This window comes from Tupaia chinensis, unplaced genomic scaffold (genome assembly GCF_000334495.1).
Source record: "Tupaia chinensis unplaced genomic scaffold, TupChi_1.0 Scaffold000154_1, whole genome shotgun sequence".
Taxonomy (NCBI): Eukaryota; Metazoa; Chordata; class Mammalia; order Scandentia; family Tupaiidae; genus Tupaia; species Tupaia belangeri.
In genome coordinates this window covers 885,518-904,906 of record NW_006159625.1, presented here as the reverse complement: position 1 = coordinate 904,906, position 19,389 = coordinate 885,518, and the positions used below count along the sequence as shown (strand labels likewise).

General features: G+C 37.1%; 1 protein-coding gene across 1 annotated transcript in view; it reads left to right on the top strand.

Annotated features, from left to right (window-relative positions):
• ZFPM2 (zinc finger protein, FOG family member 2) overlaps nt 1-19,389 on the top strand; it is a 424,160-nt gene that overhangs the window by 153,032 nt on the left and 251,739 nt on the right. Inside the window, exon 4 of the mRNA XM_006145582.3 lies at nt 7,084-7,202. Within this exon, the coding sequence (XP_006145644.1) occupies nt 7,084-7,202 (119 nt within the window). The remainder of the gene's footprint in view (nt 1-7,083; nt 7,203-19,389) is intronic.

The window sequence follows — 19,389 nt, the reverse complement described above, 5'->3', positions numbered from 1 at the left end:
GCACACATAGTGGCAAGACTGCAGTTTGGCTGTGAAGATAATCAGCAGTGAAATGATCTAACCCTCTTATGTATCTGGCAGGCAGCTGTCAAATGGTTAAACCATAAAATAGCAAAAGCTCTGCCATACTTCAGCCACCTTGGCTGACTTTGAAAATGTTTTGAGATTTTTAGAATCTTTGAGCGCTTTTTGAACTCAGCATGACTTCGGGGCTGTCCATGTTTGATACCATGATGTATAATGTTTTCCAACCATGAAGAAAATATAAATATGGGTTCTGACGCTATAGCCTTCTGCTAAAGTCAAGTCTGATAAACATTATGAGCTAATTCATGTTGTCTGCTTTAAAATTTGGTTATAGATTTAAAACCAAGTTCAAACCAATCCAAAGTTGATTTTCAGCAAATGAAATATGATCTCTGACATCTCATTTACTTGCAACTACATCCTTCTATGGAATAGGAGGCTACTGTTAAGAGATGTTCTGTACGTACTGTATGTGTTTATGTCATCAACCTAATGCTAAATTCAGTTGAAAGGTGATTGCTGATACCTATGCTAAACGGCCCACATTTTGTTAGTTCTCCTTGGTGTGCTATGATTTTCATATACTTTGCTTTCTAAAGAGGTATTAAAATGATTCTATAAAAAAAAACACAAAAAACAAACAAAAAAAACCAATATCTTTATTGCATCTTTCATGGAAAAATATTTGAGGGCATCTCTGATAATTTCAGGTATTTCTTTCCGCCAGTGAATTTCTTGTACTTAGGCCAAAAAGTGGGTTGATATTTTAAAAACTACTGGATGTTTGGTAGTGATTTCTGATTTAAGGCTTTTTTTTTTTTTAAGGGAAGCTATCATAAGTCTTTGAGTAATCACAGACTTTTAAAAGTATGTATTATCAAGAAGATAAGAGAAAAAGCCCTTAGCACTAACAATATTATCTTTTACAAAAATTGATTAGGCCATCCTATGTGTCTCAGATTTTTTCTGTGAACTTACACAGCATGTTAAAAATAAACCTTCTTTTTGAAGAATAGCTGCAAAAATATGAACTGAGCAGAGAAGATAAATCCTTATTCTTCACCCTGCTCTATATTTCACAGATGAGGTAATGTATGTGAAATTAGTAGAATGTTGAACAAATAAAATGTATGATTGTTGAATTACAATGACATATATTAATTCAACTCATTTTTATCCCTAGAATCAACTTTAGTTGTACTAAAATTTAGATACAAAGTATATGAAAATCTTCATTCAGTCAAGTATGTTCATTTTGTATTTTGCAAATGTACATCATAAACTGCATTAACAGAATACACACATATTTGAAAAATATAGATAGATAGATGATAGCTAAATTTAGATATAGGTAGATCTAGATGTTTATCTGCTGAAGTGAAAGAAAATATTTCACTGCTAGAGAATAATTAACTGCAAAACTATGTGGTATTTGATTATAAATGAAATGGGAATGTTAGAGAAGGGAAAAAGTTTGTGCTAGAGTTCAGAGAGACTTCATGAAGGAGAATAGCTTTGGGCTTGATCAGGCAACATTAACAGGGTCTATTAAGGCAGGCAGGAAGATGCTGTATTTGTCAGGTAATAGGCACAGTGCTCAGAAAGGTGTGAGAGCTAAACTGAAGATGAGGAGGAAGGGATTCCAAAGAAGACTTTCCTAAGTGGAAGGAGGAATATATTCAAGCCAACAGTAGAACACCAAAGTCAGACATGCTGTGGAGCAACCCTGGGGTGGTATTAAAATTCCAGTAGGGATGTTTTATTTGGGTGAGGGAAAGCTAGTGAAAGAATTTGTATAAATGGGTGACATGATAAAAGTGGAGAGTATTTTTGTTTTTGTTTTTTAATTGCCAGAGGGCTCATGCACTTGCCATAGAGAGACAGAAGGGAGGGAGAAAAATGGGGTATGGTCATGCTGCAATCCTTTCTTCTCTATTTATCCATCCTTCTGGGATTTTATGCATGAAATCACATATACTTGGCTTATTTCTCAAGCTGCTGGGGCCTGGATTCAAACTATGGCTGACCATGTGGGATCCAACTTCTTAAACCACTAGGCCAAGGAACTGGTCTAAGAGTGGAGTTTTTTGTTTGGTTGGTTTTAATTTTTGCTATGGGGTTCTCACTGAAGAAAACAGAGAGAGAGAGTCAGAGAGACAGAGAGAGAGAAATAAATCACCCTCCTCCCCAGGGGGGATGGCCATAGCACAGTCCCTTCTCCTACATTCTTTTCTCAGCATTTTGGGCATGCATGCACATGTGTCACATGTGTTTGTCAAGCTGTCAGGTCTAGGACTCAAACCATGCACTTGGTCATGTGAAACCTAGTTGCCTTCACTATGCTCATATCAGCTAGCCCAAAAGTGAGGTTTTAATAAGTTTATGCTGACAAAGATTTGAAACCTGAATCGGAGCTGTAGTAAATTGAAGTTAGTCCATCATCTCCTTCTAATTTGTTTTCTAATTGCTAGTGGGGTGTGCACTCTCCAGAGACAGAGAGACAGGAGGAAAAGAGAAAGCACCTTCAATGAGGTGTGGTCATACCACGATCCTTTTTTCTCCACTTCTCCATCATATCAGGGTTTCCATTCCTGCAATTATGTTTCAAGTCACCAGGTCTGGGATTCAAACTCTGGTTTGCCATATGGGAACTGGATCCCTAAGCATTGCATTTAACCTCTGTGCTATGAGGCCAGCCCAGTAATCTATATTTGAGTAGATAAAATCATGGGAAATGCCTGGGATTCATCCTTATCAGATAATAGAAACAAAGATAAGTCAAAATGTAAGGAGTGATTTAGATAAAGGTGGGAAAGAGGAAATGTGACCATTGACATAGTGAGGGGTTGGATATGATGATGAAAATATGTGGACATCTCTAAGAGTACTCATTTTCTTTTGGGTGAAGTACTAAATATGTATTAGGCACTTTACATATGTTATATGAGTTAATCCTCACAGCAATCATTTGGGAAAGATATTTTAATTCCTATTTTGTATGCAAAAACTGGAGTTCAAAGTTAAGTAAATTGGTCAGGATCACATGACTTATACCACTCACTCTTCTCTCATTCAGTTTTCAACCATTCCAGTCTGTGTTCTAGACTCTCAGTCCCAGTACTTCTTTTACTGTAGACACTCATGATCTCCAGCTCATCCAAAGGAATCTTTCCAATCCTTTTCTTACTTTTATACATTTCCAGATTCGTTCATAGATCCCCTCAACTTTCAAATGTTCAATCAATCCCTTGTCTGCTATGGTACTATATCCAGTTACTTTTCGGTGTCTCTTGCTATTTCTCCTAAGTTTTCTGTGCCAGTTTTCCCATCACTCTGCTTTCTGAAGCTCTTTGGAGCTCCATCCTAGATATTCGTAGCTTAGCATAATACAGTCTTTTCCAGATCAACAATCTTACGACTTTTAATACCATATACAAGCTAGTTGTAATTACTGAATAAATGTCAAAATTTATCACTCTAATCAAGACTTTGCCGCTGAGTCTTAGGCCTATACCTGTGCACCTAAAATCACCTCTTCTTCTTTTATTGCCTCTTTGATATCAACATTTCCAAACCATAACTCCTCATTTCATGACACCTATTAATCTTGTAGAAAAATTAAAACGTCTTACTCTTATGCAATGTGTAAAGTAAATATAACTTTCATTTATGTAATGTTTTATTTCTATTGCTTACAATTAACCTGTGTAGTCCTGGCATCGTATGTATGCTAATTATTTGCACTGTGCTTTTCTATAAACACTGTTGTGAATAAAGGCATATATGTATGTAACTACTTCAGTAACAAAGAATTTCCTTAAACCTCAGAATGCTTCTGAGTAAGCAAGAAAGAAGACTGAAATTTACCTGCATCCCTAATAATGCTGAAAAGATTGACTTGATAGCTTACTGGACTTTCCATGGTAGCCATTTTTAAGCACTCATGAAAGTATTTTTGGTCTGCTTAAATTTTTAATACGTAGTCAAAGACACCTTAAAAACTTTGGAGATATTTGGATATCACCTTATGATCTGCCCTAAGTTTGTAGTTCTTAATCCATTAAAAGACAGACCAGCTTGTAAATCCGCAGGAATAGATAAGGAGTCACTGTTTGACTGAGTCTGAACCCTTTTCAAATGAAATATGTCAGTGGCAGAAAGAGAGGATGAATTACTTTTCTAAAGGGTTTTCAAAGATTTTCATGATTCCTTTAGTACTACTTAAATGTGACATGACTTTTTTTTCTTTTTTTTTTTTTCTTACTGTGTGTGAAAACAAGCAAATTATTTGGGTAACATTTCCATGTAGGGATGAAAATTCTAAACTAGTATTTAGTTGAGGGATTGAAATGTATTTTATCTTCAAATGATAAATGGCAAAGTATGGTTAAGTATGGTTGAAGAAATACTAAAACTCCTGATAGAAATTAGCCTTTTTAAAAATAGAAAACAGTGTCCTGAAGATATAAATAATTGCATTATGACATAGAAGTATGCATACATCGAAGGACATTTTCCCACTTTGTTGATGTCATAACAGATTTTTAGCTGTGCTCTGTCTTCGAGAATGTTGCTCCTGATGTCAATGCATTAATCAAAAAGATTCCACAAGAATGGAAAACTTTTTCAAGGGAAATACCTCAGCAATGTGTTTCTATTCCACATAAAGAAAATAAATGATTATCATTCCATATTCTCTAGACTCTGCATAAACTTCAGGGTTTGGAACCTAAGCATTGATGTGTTATTTTATATAAATATTCTATTTACAAAATTAGTTTTCAGATTCCTGGGCCTATTGAATCTTTCTGGGTCGATTTTCCTCACCGCTAATCATCTTTAGTTATGGACATGCCAGAATAAAAAAACAAACAAACAAACAAGCAAACAAAAACACTGGGGAGTGTTACTTGTCACAATTTGATGAGTTCTTCATTTTCAGTGCATTTGTCAAGTGGAAGAGGAAGAGAGTGTAAAAACAAGAAAGAATGGAAATGTAGTTTTTAAATTTTAAATCCCGGGGTTAGGGGGGTGGCCACACCACAGTCCTTTCTCCTCCATTCACCCTTGGAAGAAATTTTCAATCCACCAGGTCTGGGATTGGCCACGTGAAAGTCTAGCACCTTAACTACCATGCCTCCTGTTGGCTCCAAAACATGGAATTTTTATGAACATTTTATCTTTATTGTTCAGACACAAACAAGTTTATATTTCATAATGGAATTGATTTAATGGTTACACAATACTTTAGTCAATTGTAGTTTGTATACTTTGATTTGTGTTTTCAGGATAAGCAGAAATAAAAGTATGAAAAATAATGTCTAGTATTTTAACTATTAAAGTACCTTCTCCTAAATTCTCCTCCTAGGAACTTGGGCATGCACATACACATGCCCGACATGAGTTTCAAGCCACCAGGTCTGGGATTCAAACTGCCGTAGGCCATGTGAGAGTCCAGTGACATAACTACTGCACCATCCGCTGGCCTATTATACATTATCTTTATTTTCTGTTTCTCTTAAATGATTCCAAAATATTACTCTGAAGGAAGTGAAAGAAAGAAAGCCATCCTAAACTGCCTGTTTGTTAAGTTTAAACTCTTATGATAACTAGAATCCTACTCAAAATACCAAATAAAAAATGTAATACATTTTTCTAGATATTTTCTATTATCTGGAAAAACATGCGTCACTGCCCCCTGTACCTGTAGCTGTTTTATCCATTGAAACTAGTAGTAATTTCAGAAATTATCAAATACTCTCAAACACTCTGGTCCAAATATTGTTCTCCAGAAATCTTAAATAGAAGTATACTTTCTAAAAATCATCATTCTAGGGGACCAGCGGTTGGCGTAGTGGTTATGTTGATGGACTCCCATGTAGTCAACCACAGTTTGAGTCCCAGACCCAGTGGCTTAAACACGCCAGGCACATATACGTGCATGCCCAAGATCCCAAGAGGAGATGGAGAAGAAGGGATTGTGACGTGGCCATCCCCCTGGGGAGTGATTTCTTGCTTTCTGTCTCTCTGTCTCTCACTGTCTTTCTGGTGAGGGCATACTCCCTATAGCAAAAACCTCTCGTGACATAACTACTGCACCATCCGCTGGCCTATTATACATTATCTTTATTTTCTGTTTCTCTTAAATGATTCCAAAATATTACTCTGAAGGAAGTGAAAGAAAGAAAGCCATCCTAAACTGCCTGTTTGTTAAGTTTAAACTCTTATGATAACTAGAATCCTACTCAAAATACCAAATAAAAAATGTAATACATTTTTCTAGATATTTTCTATTATCTGGAAAAACATGCGTCACTGCCCCCTGTACCTGTAGCTGTTTTATCCATTGAAACTAGTAGTAATTTCAGAAATTATCAAATACTCTCAAACACTCTGGTCCAAATATTGTTCTCCAGAAATCTTAAATAGAAGTATACTTTCTAAAAATCATCATTCTAGGGGACCAGCGGTTGGCGTAGTGGTTATGTTGATGGACTCCCATGTAGTCAACCACAGTTTGAGTCCCAGACCCAGTGGCTTAAACACGCCAGGCACATATACGTGCATGCCCAAGATCCCAAGAGGAGATGGAGAAGAAGGGATTGTGACGTGGCCATCCCCCTGGGGAGTGATTTCTTGCTTTCTGTCTCTCTGTCTCTCACTGTCTTTCTGGTGAGGGCATACTCCCTATAGCAAAAACCTCTCAAAAAAAAAAAAGTCATAACATTTCACATCGGTCTGTTTTTGCATTGAATCTATCATTTTTGTGGAAGTGTTATCATTTCTGGTTCTTAAAGACTTACATGAATTGACTTAAGTTGGCAATGTGTGCAAAAAGGTGTGAAGAAATTAGAGTAAATTCGAATACAATTATAAGGACAGATTGTATTTTCCTCTCAGAATAACAAGATCAGTTGTTTTTCAGATAAACATAAATAAATTCTCCTTATATGAATCTAGAGACTATTGCACATGTGAAGCAAATACACAGGAAGAGGTGACTGTTGTTAAAGTGCAAGTGTGAGTATTCTAAACACCTGTTTTCATTATCTGCAGGAGAGCTGGAGGTGTTTCAGAAAGATGGGGAACGAAAAATTCAGAGTCGGCAGCAACTTCCGGTGGGAACCACCTGGGGACCGTTTGCTGGGAAGATGGACTTGAACAATAATTCCTTGGTATGTGGATGTTCTAAAATGATTGACTTAATATTTTGTCATAGCTCGGAAATTATCACTGCTGCTTTCTCAGTGAAGTTACTAAAAACAGCAGTTTGCTTTTGCTTTTTTCATGGACTGCAAATCTTGGATTTTTTCCAAGTGGTTTGTCTCTGACAGTAATATACACAGAATTTAGAAGAAAGCAGGTTACTCATACTAAATGGTTGGCTAGTAAGGTAATTTATAAGGTTATTTCTTTATCTGCTTAGCCAGACTAACACTGCTCACATTTAATAATATGTACAATTGCCTTTATTTTTAAGATGACACAAATTAATTGTCATACATTACAGGTTTACAGGAAGAACAAGAAATAAACAACTTTGTTATTCCTTGGTAATACTGTTTATACCTTTAAGAGCAAGCATAATAATTAGCATTGTAATTTGTGTTGTTCACTTTTTTTCTATAAACTATATGAGATCAGAAAAGCTGCCACCTGGTAAGATTATATAGATAATTGCTTAATTATATAAGGTAAAAAAAAATAATGGAAGGCCAGCCAGTGGTGTAGTGGTTAAGGCTCCTGGAGTCCCTATGGCAGACCGTGCGGTTTGAGTCCTGAGTCTAGTGGCTAGAAAAACACACTCTGTGTGTGTGTGTGTGTGTGTGTGTGTGTGTGTGTCCAGAATCTTGAGAGGAAGATGGAGAATGAGATTGTGACATGGCCATTTCCCTAGAGGGTGTTTTCTCACTTTTCCTCTTTATTTCTCTCTCTCTCCAGCAAGTACTCATGCCCTATAGCAAATCAAATAATAATGATGATAATAATAATAATAATAGAAAAATGAGTTGTTTGGTTATATTCATTTTTTTCTTTCTTCATGAGAGAGTTCATGCATGTGCATGTGAGGGGGGACAGAGAGATACAAAGACCCTCCAGAAGGTACAGTCACACTGTGATCCCCTTCCTTTAGTCCTCCAGCCTTTGGGATCTTGGGTACTTTATTTATTTATTTATTTATTTATTTAGAGATGTTTTTGCTATAGAGTGTGTGCACTCACCAGAAAGACAGAGAGAGAGATAAAGTGAGAAATCACCCCCTGGGGAGATGGCCACACCGCAGTCCCTTCTCCTCCATTCTCCTCTGGGGATCTTGGGCATGCATGCACAGACACCAGGCATGAGTTTAAGCCACCAGGTCCGGGACTTGAGCCACAGTCAACTACATGGGAGTCCAGTAACATAGCCATTACGCCATCTGCTGGTCCCAAGGATGTTGGGTACTTTCACAGATGCCCACAATATTGCTTGTTGACTGGGACTGAGATTCAAACTGCAGCTGCCATATGGGATGCACTTTCTGATGAGCAATGCATTACCACTATGCCACAGAGCAGGCCTGTTTGGTCACATTTAACTTTATTTCTTAACTGGATATATTGGTTTCTTGTCACTGCTCTAACAAATCCACAAATTTTGTGGCTTAATACAACACAGATCTCAGGGGCTGGCAAGTGGGGTGGTGATTAAGGGCATTGGACTCCCATATGGCTGACCATGATTTGAGTCCTGGACCTTGGTAGCTTGCTTTCTCACTTTTTTTCTTCTCTCTCTCTCTCTCTGCCTCTGTTCTTCTCTGGGTAAATTAAAGTAAATAAATAAAAGTAAATAAAATAATTATTTCAAAAACAAACAAAGAACACAACATAAATCTCTTACCTTGTCGTCCAAAAACAGGTATTACTGGGCTAAAATCAAGATATCTGCAGGGCTGCATTTCTTCCCAAGGCCATAGGGGAGAATCTGTTTTCTTGGCTTTACTAGCTTTTTTTTTTGGAGAGGTTTTCGCTATAAGGCACGTGTGCTCGCCAGATAGAGAGAGAGAGACAGAGAGAAATAATCCCCCCAGGGGGGATGGCCACACCACAATCCCTTCTCCTCCATTCTCCTCTCAGGATCCTGAGCACTTACACACACGCGCCCACCGTGAGTTTAAGCCACTGAGTCGGGGACTCAGACGGCGGTCGACTACATGGGGGTCCAGCGACATAGCCATTACGCTAACTGCTGGTCTCGCTTTACTATCTCTTTTAGGCTGCCCAAAGCCCTTGACTCCTGACTTCTTTTATTCTTCAAAGCCTGCAATGACCAATTGAGTATTCCCTCCACATTCTTTTTTATTATTATTGTTTATTCATTTATTTATTTATTTATGAGAGATTTTTTTGCTATAGGGTACATGTGCTCACTGGAGAGACAGAAACAGAAAGCAAGAAATCACCCCCACCCCCCAGGGAAGGTGGCCATGCCATGATCCCTTCTCCTCTATTTTCATCTTGCGATTCTGGGCACACACGCTTCCAGTGTGAGTTTTAAGCCACTGGGTCCGGGACTCAAACTGCAGTCAATTATATGACAGTTCAGCAACGTATGATTATGCCATCTGCTGGCCCCCACCTCCACATTCTTGCCCTGACGTTTTTGCCCTCCTTTTCTACTTTTAAGGACATTTGCGATTACATTGGGTCCTCCTGGAAAATCTAGGCTAATTTCTCTATGTAAGGTCAGCTGAATAACACCCTTAACTACGTTTGCTTCCTAAATTTTCTTTGCCGTGTAATGAAACATTTTAAGTTCCAGAGTTTAAAATATAGCCATTTTTGTGGGGACATCACTTTGCCTATTATATGGAATAAAGTAAAAATAGCAGTTGAATATATCTCTTAATGTAAGATAATACAAGTAGTAACATAGGAAGGACAATGATCTACATTCCTCAGAAAATCCAGAAATTGTGTGTGTGTGTGTGTGTGTGTGTGTGTGTGTGTATGTATTTGTGTTCCAATGGAAGTCCATCTCTAAATGTCACTGAGGTAGGAAGCATTTCATAGCTGTTAAATGACTCCATCTATGCTGTGAGAACATTAAAAACTTCCACAGGAGTTTTGCCAGATGTACTAGGTTCTTCTTCAAGTTATTATGTAAAAGAAAATGATATGTATAGATATCTGTTTATTCAGTGCCATGTGGATGTCATTGGTTCAACTAAAAATAATGAGTGTAATAAATAGGCAATATTCATATCCTCACAGTTTCCAGCAATATATGAGATCTAAGGATGCGTTTCTCACTTCCTAAATCCATGTATCTATCCGTAAGAGGATGAGGAATAGGGGAATTCATATTACTTAAGAAAACAAGATGATTTTGTAGTGTAGACTTAATGTTTAATAAGCTGTGCCATTTGTTCTAGGTGGTCCAGTGCAGATACTTTAGAAAGGGATTGAAATATGGCCCTTAAAACAGTCCAGGCCTTTCTTGGTTGAGTTGTATTAACAGAATATTCTACTGATTTGCTTTCAGAGACCACTATTATCCACCATACTGATCTTTCAAGTTAATGAGTGGTAAGAAAGGCAAAAAGATCATCTAAACATCCAAACTTGCATTAAATTCTGGTCTAAACCTATTTTTTTTCAGGGTGGGTGTATTTGTTCCTTAGTGCCGTTTAAAAACATTTTACTTCATAAGCATTTGTCTTATTAATCACTATGTATCAGATACCAACACAACCATTAGCCATATCTCTGGTATTTTTTTCAAAAGTACACTGCTATTGAGGTGGCACCTGTAGTTGATATAAGAGATGAGAAACATTTTTCTGTTTACTACATCAAAGTAATATCTGTATTAAAATGCGATTTTTATTAACATATATATCATTATTTGTGTATGTACAGAATGGTAGTTTTATGACTTTTTAAAAATAGGTTTTTGCCATAGGGTGTGTGCACTCCCTGAGAGATAGAGAGACAGAAAACAAGAAATCACCCCTTGGGGGGATGGCCACACTGCAGTCCTTTTTGCTCCATTCCCCTTTTGGGATTTTAAACTAGCGTGAGTTTCAAGCCACCAGGTCCAGGACTTGAACCACGATCAACTACATGGAAGGCCACAACATAACTATTACCCCATCTGCTGGTCCTAGTTTTATGACATTTTACCATAAGCTAAATTGTGATATATAGAAAATACTTGTGAAAGTTTAACTTTTTTATTTGGGTAATTATCTAATTTTTAGGCAGGTGATAATTAGTTTGTTTAATTATTCATGTATCACTATAGTTCTATTTATGCCATATTTTATATTTTAAAGGATTCAATGTATAGATATTAAAATTTAAAATTATTTACTAGTTCTTTATGAAAATCTTAATATCTTAGTTATCTTCTTTTATAATAAAGTTTAAACACCTAATTTACTATTTACTTAAAATAAAACACTTTTTTTCTGTTATAAAACTTAACTGATTCACTGAATTACACTTCAATAACTACTTTTGTGAAACAGCATTCTCTTCCAGAATTTATACACTACCATTGCAACTGCTGCTACCACGGTTACTACTGAACAATTGGCTAACGTATACTGTGTAATTACTCATTTCTAGACACTGTATGTGAGAATTGGAAGTAGATTAGCTCACTAAATTCTCCAAAACGACCTGTGAATTTGACTCTTCTGTCAATTTTATTTTATAGATGGAAAAATGAAAGCTCTAGCTTTTAATTCAGGATTCAGCATTTTTAAAGACTATGCCATGCTGCAGATTGCACCTCAGTATAATGTCTGATGAAATTGTTGGATATTTTTTTACATGAATTCTAAAAGCATGAAAGTTTCTGGGAAAAACTATACAAAGATTCAAGGTGTGTGCTTTGGGTCAGGGTGCAAAAATGTAGTCATGTGTTACTTAATGATGGAGAAACATTCTGAGAAATGCATCTTTTGTCAGTCTTCGTTTGTGAGCTTCATAGTGTGTACTTAAACCACTTAGATGGCATACGCTACTGCACAGCTAGCCCGTGTGCTCCCTGTGGCCCCACTGTCACATGTGCAGTCTGTTGTTGACCACCACATGTCTGCACAGTGCGTAACTGTTTGTTTTAACACTAGACCACTTGTGCAGTTAGGCGTTAATTCAAAGACTTCTGCAATTTTAGTACCTCTTTATAATTTGGACAGTACACTAATAAGTATTTTATATCATGAAGACACATTTTTCTTATGACAAACTATGTAGCCTACTGACCCCTTTCCAGCCCAACTTTGAATCAAATTTGAATCAGCACACTCTTTTAGATTGCTTATTTGCCAACCAGTGTGATGTTACTCTGCTCAAATTCATGGTGTTGGCTCAGGAGACTAGGTACACTAATTAATCCAACATAGTAATTAATTGAGTCACCATGCCAGATGTCAAATCCTTTTTCTATCTTTCAAGTCCCCATCTTGAAGTGCGTTAGCAATATGCCACCTTCTGCAGGAAGTCTTTGCAGACTAGGCATTTGGATGTATATAGAACACTTCAAGAAATATAGGTTCAATGGAAACTGCAACCTGACTTAACCAAAAGTTTTTCTTGAATCCTAAAACACAGAACATAGAGTATCTTTTGCTCACACTTTATTATCTTGGCATGTACTTAGTGCCTTAAAACTTTAATAATGGCAGCAGCAGCAGAGTCAATTTTTTGTTGGCCAGACACTGCTCAAAGTGCCTCGCATGTTTTATATTGTATTTAGTTCTTACACAAGCATAAGAGAAGATATTACTTATCCTTTGTTACAAGGGAGGAAACTCCTACTTTGGAAGGTTAAACAGCTAGCCCAAGGTCAATGCAGTCTGATTCCAGAATCCATACCTCAGTCTTAGGGTGTTGTCTATAGTATGGCAATGATAATACTACCTAGATGGTGGGGATATTTTTTAATACTTAATGAGATGGCATATATGATTTCTCAACAAATATCAACTATGGTTTTTAGTCAGTAATCTGTAGAAATGCTTCAATTGAAATCTATCAAATTTAAAACTGAAAAGACTGCCCAGATTAAAGAAATAGCATTGTATATCTTGGTGTTTGGGGATTTTGCATGCCTAACTGACTATTTGCCAAGGACTCTTTATTAGGATTCTCCAGAGAAACAGAATCAACAGGATGTGTATGTATAGAGAAAGAGATTTATTATAAAGAATTGGCTCATGCAATTATAGAGGTTGGCAAGTACAAGATCTGCAATGTGGGTTGGCATACTGAACACCCAGGAGAGCCAATGGTGCAGATGAAATAGGAAGGCAACCTACTGAAAAGCTCTTCTTACTTAGAAAGGCCAGTTAAAATAATTAAATAAATAAATAGATAAATAAATAAATCCGTCTATTTAGGTCTTCAACTGATTGGATGAGGCCCACCTACATTACGGAGGACAACCTGCTTTACCTAAAGTTTACTGTTCAAAAACACCCTTTGAGTTGATACACAAAATTAGGTATTACAGCCTCTACTGGTCTGCAGTAGCTTGCAAAATTCTGTTTTGATGTACAACCTTATGCTCCTGAAAGACTTGTTAACTTAGAGAGTGAGCCTAGCTTACTTTCCAGCATTCCACCTCAGTGCTGAAAAATAGTTTACATTAAGTGCTATCATGATGGCATAAATTTGGCAGTATGAAAAGCTTTCAATTTTATTGATTGAAACTATCAAAGGACTACTGACAAGAAAATTATTAAATCACTGTAAGTTCTGATTAATATCTGCTTTATAGGTGTTTTAGCATGTCTGTATTTATATGTTGTATCTTTGAAGTTCTTCCCATATTTTCCCAAGGACAAAGATCCTTGTAATAAACCAAATCTCAGTGAGGCTAACACATGATAGTGTTTTTAATAAGTATCAAAAGTTAATTAATTGGGGGAACCAGCAGTTAGCGTAATGGCTATGTCGCTGGACTCCCATGTAGTCGACCATGGTTCATGTCCTGTACCCGGTGGCTTAAAACTCACGCCGGGCGCGTGTGTGTGCGTGCCCAAGATCCTGAGAGGAGAATGGAGGAGAAGGGATTGCGGTGTGACCATCCCCCCTAGGGGGTGATTTATCGCTTTCTGTCTCTCTGTCTTTGTCTGTCTGGCGAGTGCACGTGGCCTATAGCGAGAATCTCTCCAAAAAAAAAGTTAATTATTTGGAAGGTTGAGTATTTGCAGTTTAAGTGACATTTGCCCTCTTTTGCTTTTGAATATATCATCTGTCAGGAGCTAACTAGTCTGAGTGAATTCAGTCAACTGCTGGAATCATATAACATGCATACTTAATTAAATAGAACATGAATAGAAAGTTGCAGATTACTTAACACATAATAGTAGACTCATCAAAACATGTTAAAGGCAAAAACAGAATTTGATAGAGAAATCTAATTTTATTCTATTCAATCAGAATAGAGCCTTGTTTTATTTTCCTACAAGACATTTGTGACATTGAAATCTAAAAATATCAAATACACATGTAAAGGGCTCTATAGACATTTTATTGACATAATAATGAAATAGTGTGTATATTAAATTGTATCTTAAAAGTGGTCAGATAATTATCATAGAAATGTATGTAAGTGGGACCAAATGATGACATAATTTTTGCATCGCTAGACTCCCAAGTAGTTGACCACAGTTTGAGTCCCAGATCTGGAGGCTTAAACTTACACTCTTCTCCTGAGAGAATAGAGCAGAAGGGATTGTGGTATGGCCATTCCCACTAGGGTATGATTTCTTGCTTTATGTCTCTGTCTCTCTGATAAGTGCCACACACACCCTGTAGCAAAAATTCCTCTGAAAAAAGAAATATGCGTTGAAAAGAATTAGAGGTTCCTGATCCACATCATCATAATTACTTGTTTGTTTGTTATTAGAGATTTTTGTCATAGGCATGTGCACTGGCCAGAGATAGAAAGACAGAAAGTGAGAAATCACAACTTAGGGGGCATGACCGTGCTGCAATCTCTTTTCCTCCATTCTCCTGTTGGGATTTTGGGCGTGCACACACATGTTGCCTGGTGTGATTTTCAAGCTGCCAGGTCCAGGACTCAGACCTCATTTGACGATATGAGAGTCCAATGCTTCAACTACCACACCACCTGCTGGCACCCTATAATTACTTATTATATGCCTTCATGTTTTCTCTTCCAACCCATCTCTTACAGTGTTCCTGTTTGATCCCACTCATTGCTAGTCTTCATGCTTCATACTGTACATATTCTGTAGCAAGCATACCCCTACTGATAGGTCTTTAGCACTCATCATTATAGGCAAAGCCTGTACAATGGAAATATCTGAGACTTTTCTACCTCAGGATTTTTTCCAACCTCTGGAGCAAATCCCTGCAAGCTGGACACACTAAGGTGCTGGGAATTTATGTTCCCAGAAATGGTCTTGAACCAGTGATAGAGAAGAAGCTGATGGAATAACCTCTGCTTCTTTGCCTCTTCGCTGGAATGTAAGATGTGTTCTATACAGTCTCTTAGAGTTTGGTAGTGGAACTGCACACCAGTTGGCTCGATAATGTACTATGGGCTTCTTTTCCTTTCCTGCTTACTTCCCCATATCCTTACAGAAATTTTCTGAGACCATCAAGCTGTATATAATTGAATAAGTCTCGGAATAAGCGTCTAGAGAAGCCATACCAAGACACTCTCTAATATATCAAGATAAAGTCAATTTGAATGCAACATCCAAATTATTGTTGAGATTTTTAAGGACATAGATTTTTAAAATCATTATTATTCAGTTTTGGATTTCTACCACTGGCAAATAATAGATATTCAATAAATGCTCTTTAGAATAAAAATCTAATCTAATAGAATTTACTTACCAGGAACATTTTCACTGAGCTCACCGGTATCTTCCCATCTTTTCCATCTTGATGATATAATTTTGCTGAGACATGACTTTTTGTTGGGTTTTAAATTTCTTTTCATTAATGTTGACATTGCAAATGATAGCTTCCTTCTTAATATTCATTTTAATCTGGGCTTAGGACTACTCTGTTTTCCTACTTCTCATATCTTTCTGGGTCTTGGCTCTTTTTAATTTAACTGTGTGTGTTTCCCCAAACACTTCTGGCCTTTCTTCTCCTCTCCCTCTGTTCCTAGGGCCGCAGGGAGCTTATCCACTTGCAAAGCTTCAGCTACTAATTTACAAATGACATTTAAATAAAAAAAAATCTCTAACCTTGGCTTTTTACCCTTTCTCTGATAGCACATTTCAACTGTTTTGCAAGCCTTTCCCACTTAATTTTTCTAACTAGACAGTCACAGGAGAGCGTATGACTGCCTCTACAGATGGTCTCCCTGACTTCCAACTTTCAGTCACTTTTGATGGTTGGGCCCTGCTTCTTCTTTCCTGCCTCTGCAGGGAGTTCACTCTATCAGTCTTTTCTGCACTTTTGCCTCTCCTTTCACATCTCAAATACCTGTTCACACATACACACAGATACACATTCCCATCATCTTTCCTTTCTGCTACTACCTTCTCTTTTGCCTTTTATCCAGAGTTAATCATCTTCAAAGGCTTTCCTTTTTGTTTCAAGAAACCAGATGCTATCATAATCTGTTTCTTTTTTTGTGTCCGTGCTACCGCTGTTAGAGTTGAAATCTCCATCACTTACCCCTTGAAGACTACAGTATTTTCTCACTGTTCTTTCTTCCTTCCCTTCTATTTCCTTTTACTTTACTTACATTACAGTATGTCCTAAAATCAAAACTAGTCACTTAAGTCATGTTCTTTAAATTATTTTAAAGAGCATGAGAGAACCCAAATGTCTGAAAAAGTCCTCATGATACCGTCATGGGCCCTACCTCCTTCACATTCTTAAGGTAGACTTGGTTAATCTTAGTTACATGCCATGTTCTGAATATACTCTATTCTCCTACCTCGGCATTTGGCCATGCTGTTTTTTTCCTTGAAAGTCGTCTACTCCCCTTCCTGTCTCTCTCTGTCTTAGTAACTCTAGTTCTTACTTAAGTTTCTGCTCAAGACCACCCCCAAAAGACCATCCCAGAGCTTCTAGTGTGGAATAGGTGACCACTTATGAGGCATTTTCAGGATGCTCTGGGTTTACTACTAAGAACACTGAATCCTGAGCTCCTATTTACTTACCTTCTCTGTAGACCACATGCTTCTTGTCTTTTATTTTCGTATTTTTTCTATGTAAACATTGTGTCCAATGGCTAGTTTATAGTAAAAATCTCAAGGAATAATCTCTAAATGAATGAACAAATTTTCCCTTTAACTTTTCTCTAACATCAGGGAACAATACATACTTATTCAAGACCCATGCAGCCACTCTTGAGTCTTTACACCATTTCTGTTTCTTCCGTGATCTTACTTCATCCACCCAACTTAACAGGGCCACTCACCACAGTGAATGCTATCTTGGACCTGTTTTGTTTGTTCATATCATAGGTTTTCATTTTAATCTTGTTTGAGCAGAACATTCAGTAAGTCAGGATAACTTTGTCTATTATTTCAGTTTTTTCTCCGTAAGAAGATATGCCCACGATGGTTTCTTGATAAGTATTGACTAATTTCAGTGTAAGATTTGCAACCTGGTGAGGCAGTTAGGAAGGATGAGTTGTTAAGCCCATGGAGGAAATGATGATTGGTTTACAACAGAATCAGTTTTAGATCCCTTAGTATGACATGGGTGAAGGCCAAGAAGGTGTTCTGCTCCACCATGCTTTCTGTGAAGTCTCATCCAGCATCGCGCTTTCCAGTGACAAACCATCTGGGAAATTCCATCTGTCTCTGCTTGGAAACTGAGGTGGCAGTCGCCCACTGTGAGCAATTTCCTATTAACTTCTTGGATAAGATCAGTCAGATTTATACTGAATTGATGGGAACCGTAAGAGCAGGGTTGTTCCAAGAGAAGACAAATGTACTGATTCCTCTAATTGGGCTTAAGCCAGTTTCATTCACAGACGCCCTTGGGTTCTAGTAGTGCAAGGACTTATAACCTTTTTAATTGTACCCTGTTCCTCTTGGGAAATGTTGGTGAAATTCATTATTGATGGAGGTTGTAGATTTGTCCCTTAGGGAGGGCAAGATCCTGGCTTCTCTTATACTCTAACTGCTATGTGGAGAGTTAATGGAAACTGAGTGGACAGGGAGGCTGCTCAAAGAAGACGTGAAGGCAAGACATTTAATGCAGCAGAGCCTTGGAAAATGATGTGTTGCTCTTGTTTAAAGAATTAGAGTAGGATTTTAATTTTTTCCCTGTGGTGCAAAGAATACTCAGGGAGAGGGGAAATGTTGGTATGGATGCCTAAGTAATCAAAAGCATTCTATAAAATTTGAATTAGGAACAAAGGAACCAAAGAATTACTTCACAATTCAAATCTGTAAAACAAGCCAGAGAGGTCAACTGTACATTGATATTAATCTGAAGGGACTGGTTATTTTATAAGGTAGGCATGGTTATAACGTTGACAGTAGATGCAAATATTGGGTCATTGGAGAAGTCATGACATATTTTTGCATAGAAAAATTGAGAAAATATTTTTACACAGAAAAATATGTCATGATTTTTCAGACAACCCAATAAATCATCATATAGGACCATAATACTGAAAGGAAAACATAAACTATATGCTTCCTGTTAATTATGATCTGTCTCCAAAAATGCTCCTTTTGTGTGTAACTAGTCTATCTGTAATCTCAATCACTTCTTGATTGACTTTCTTTCCTGATAGTGAAATCTTTTCAGGTTCTTTACATTTGCACTTAAATTTGGAAAGTAGGAACAGAAAAACACAATTCTGTCCCATATGCAAACAATTTCATTTATGGGTCCACCTACTCTCTTTTGCCTGAAACTTAGGACATTTTTTGCCTTTGATTATGATCCATAGCTGAACTGATTTACCTATACTTAGGCATAGTTTGCATAAATACAAGCCTTCTTTTTCTTCATTTCAAATTACTCATTGTTAACTTTTTTAGACTCCCCTAAGAAGAACTTTGTTTTGGAATTATTTAATTTTATTTATCATTTTTTTAATTTGCTACATGGCTTGTACATTCACCGGAGACAAGGACTTGAACTGCAGTTGACCATGTGAGAGTCCAGCACCTTAACCGTCACTTTACCTGCTGGCCTCCAATAGAGCTGTTAAAATGACCATCAGTTTAATTAATATCTGAAAAAAGGAGTTGTTTGTATCATAATAATCTATCAAAGCTGTTTATGGAGAGTATGAACAATACTTAAGGTTGAGACTACTTAGTAGCACTCCCTTCCTGACTGAGTATAAGCATGAAAGACAAAGGATGACTATGGGCTTAGAGCTCCAGATATTCTTTGTGACAGTTGG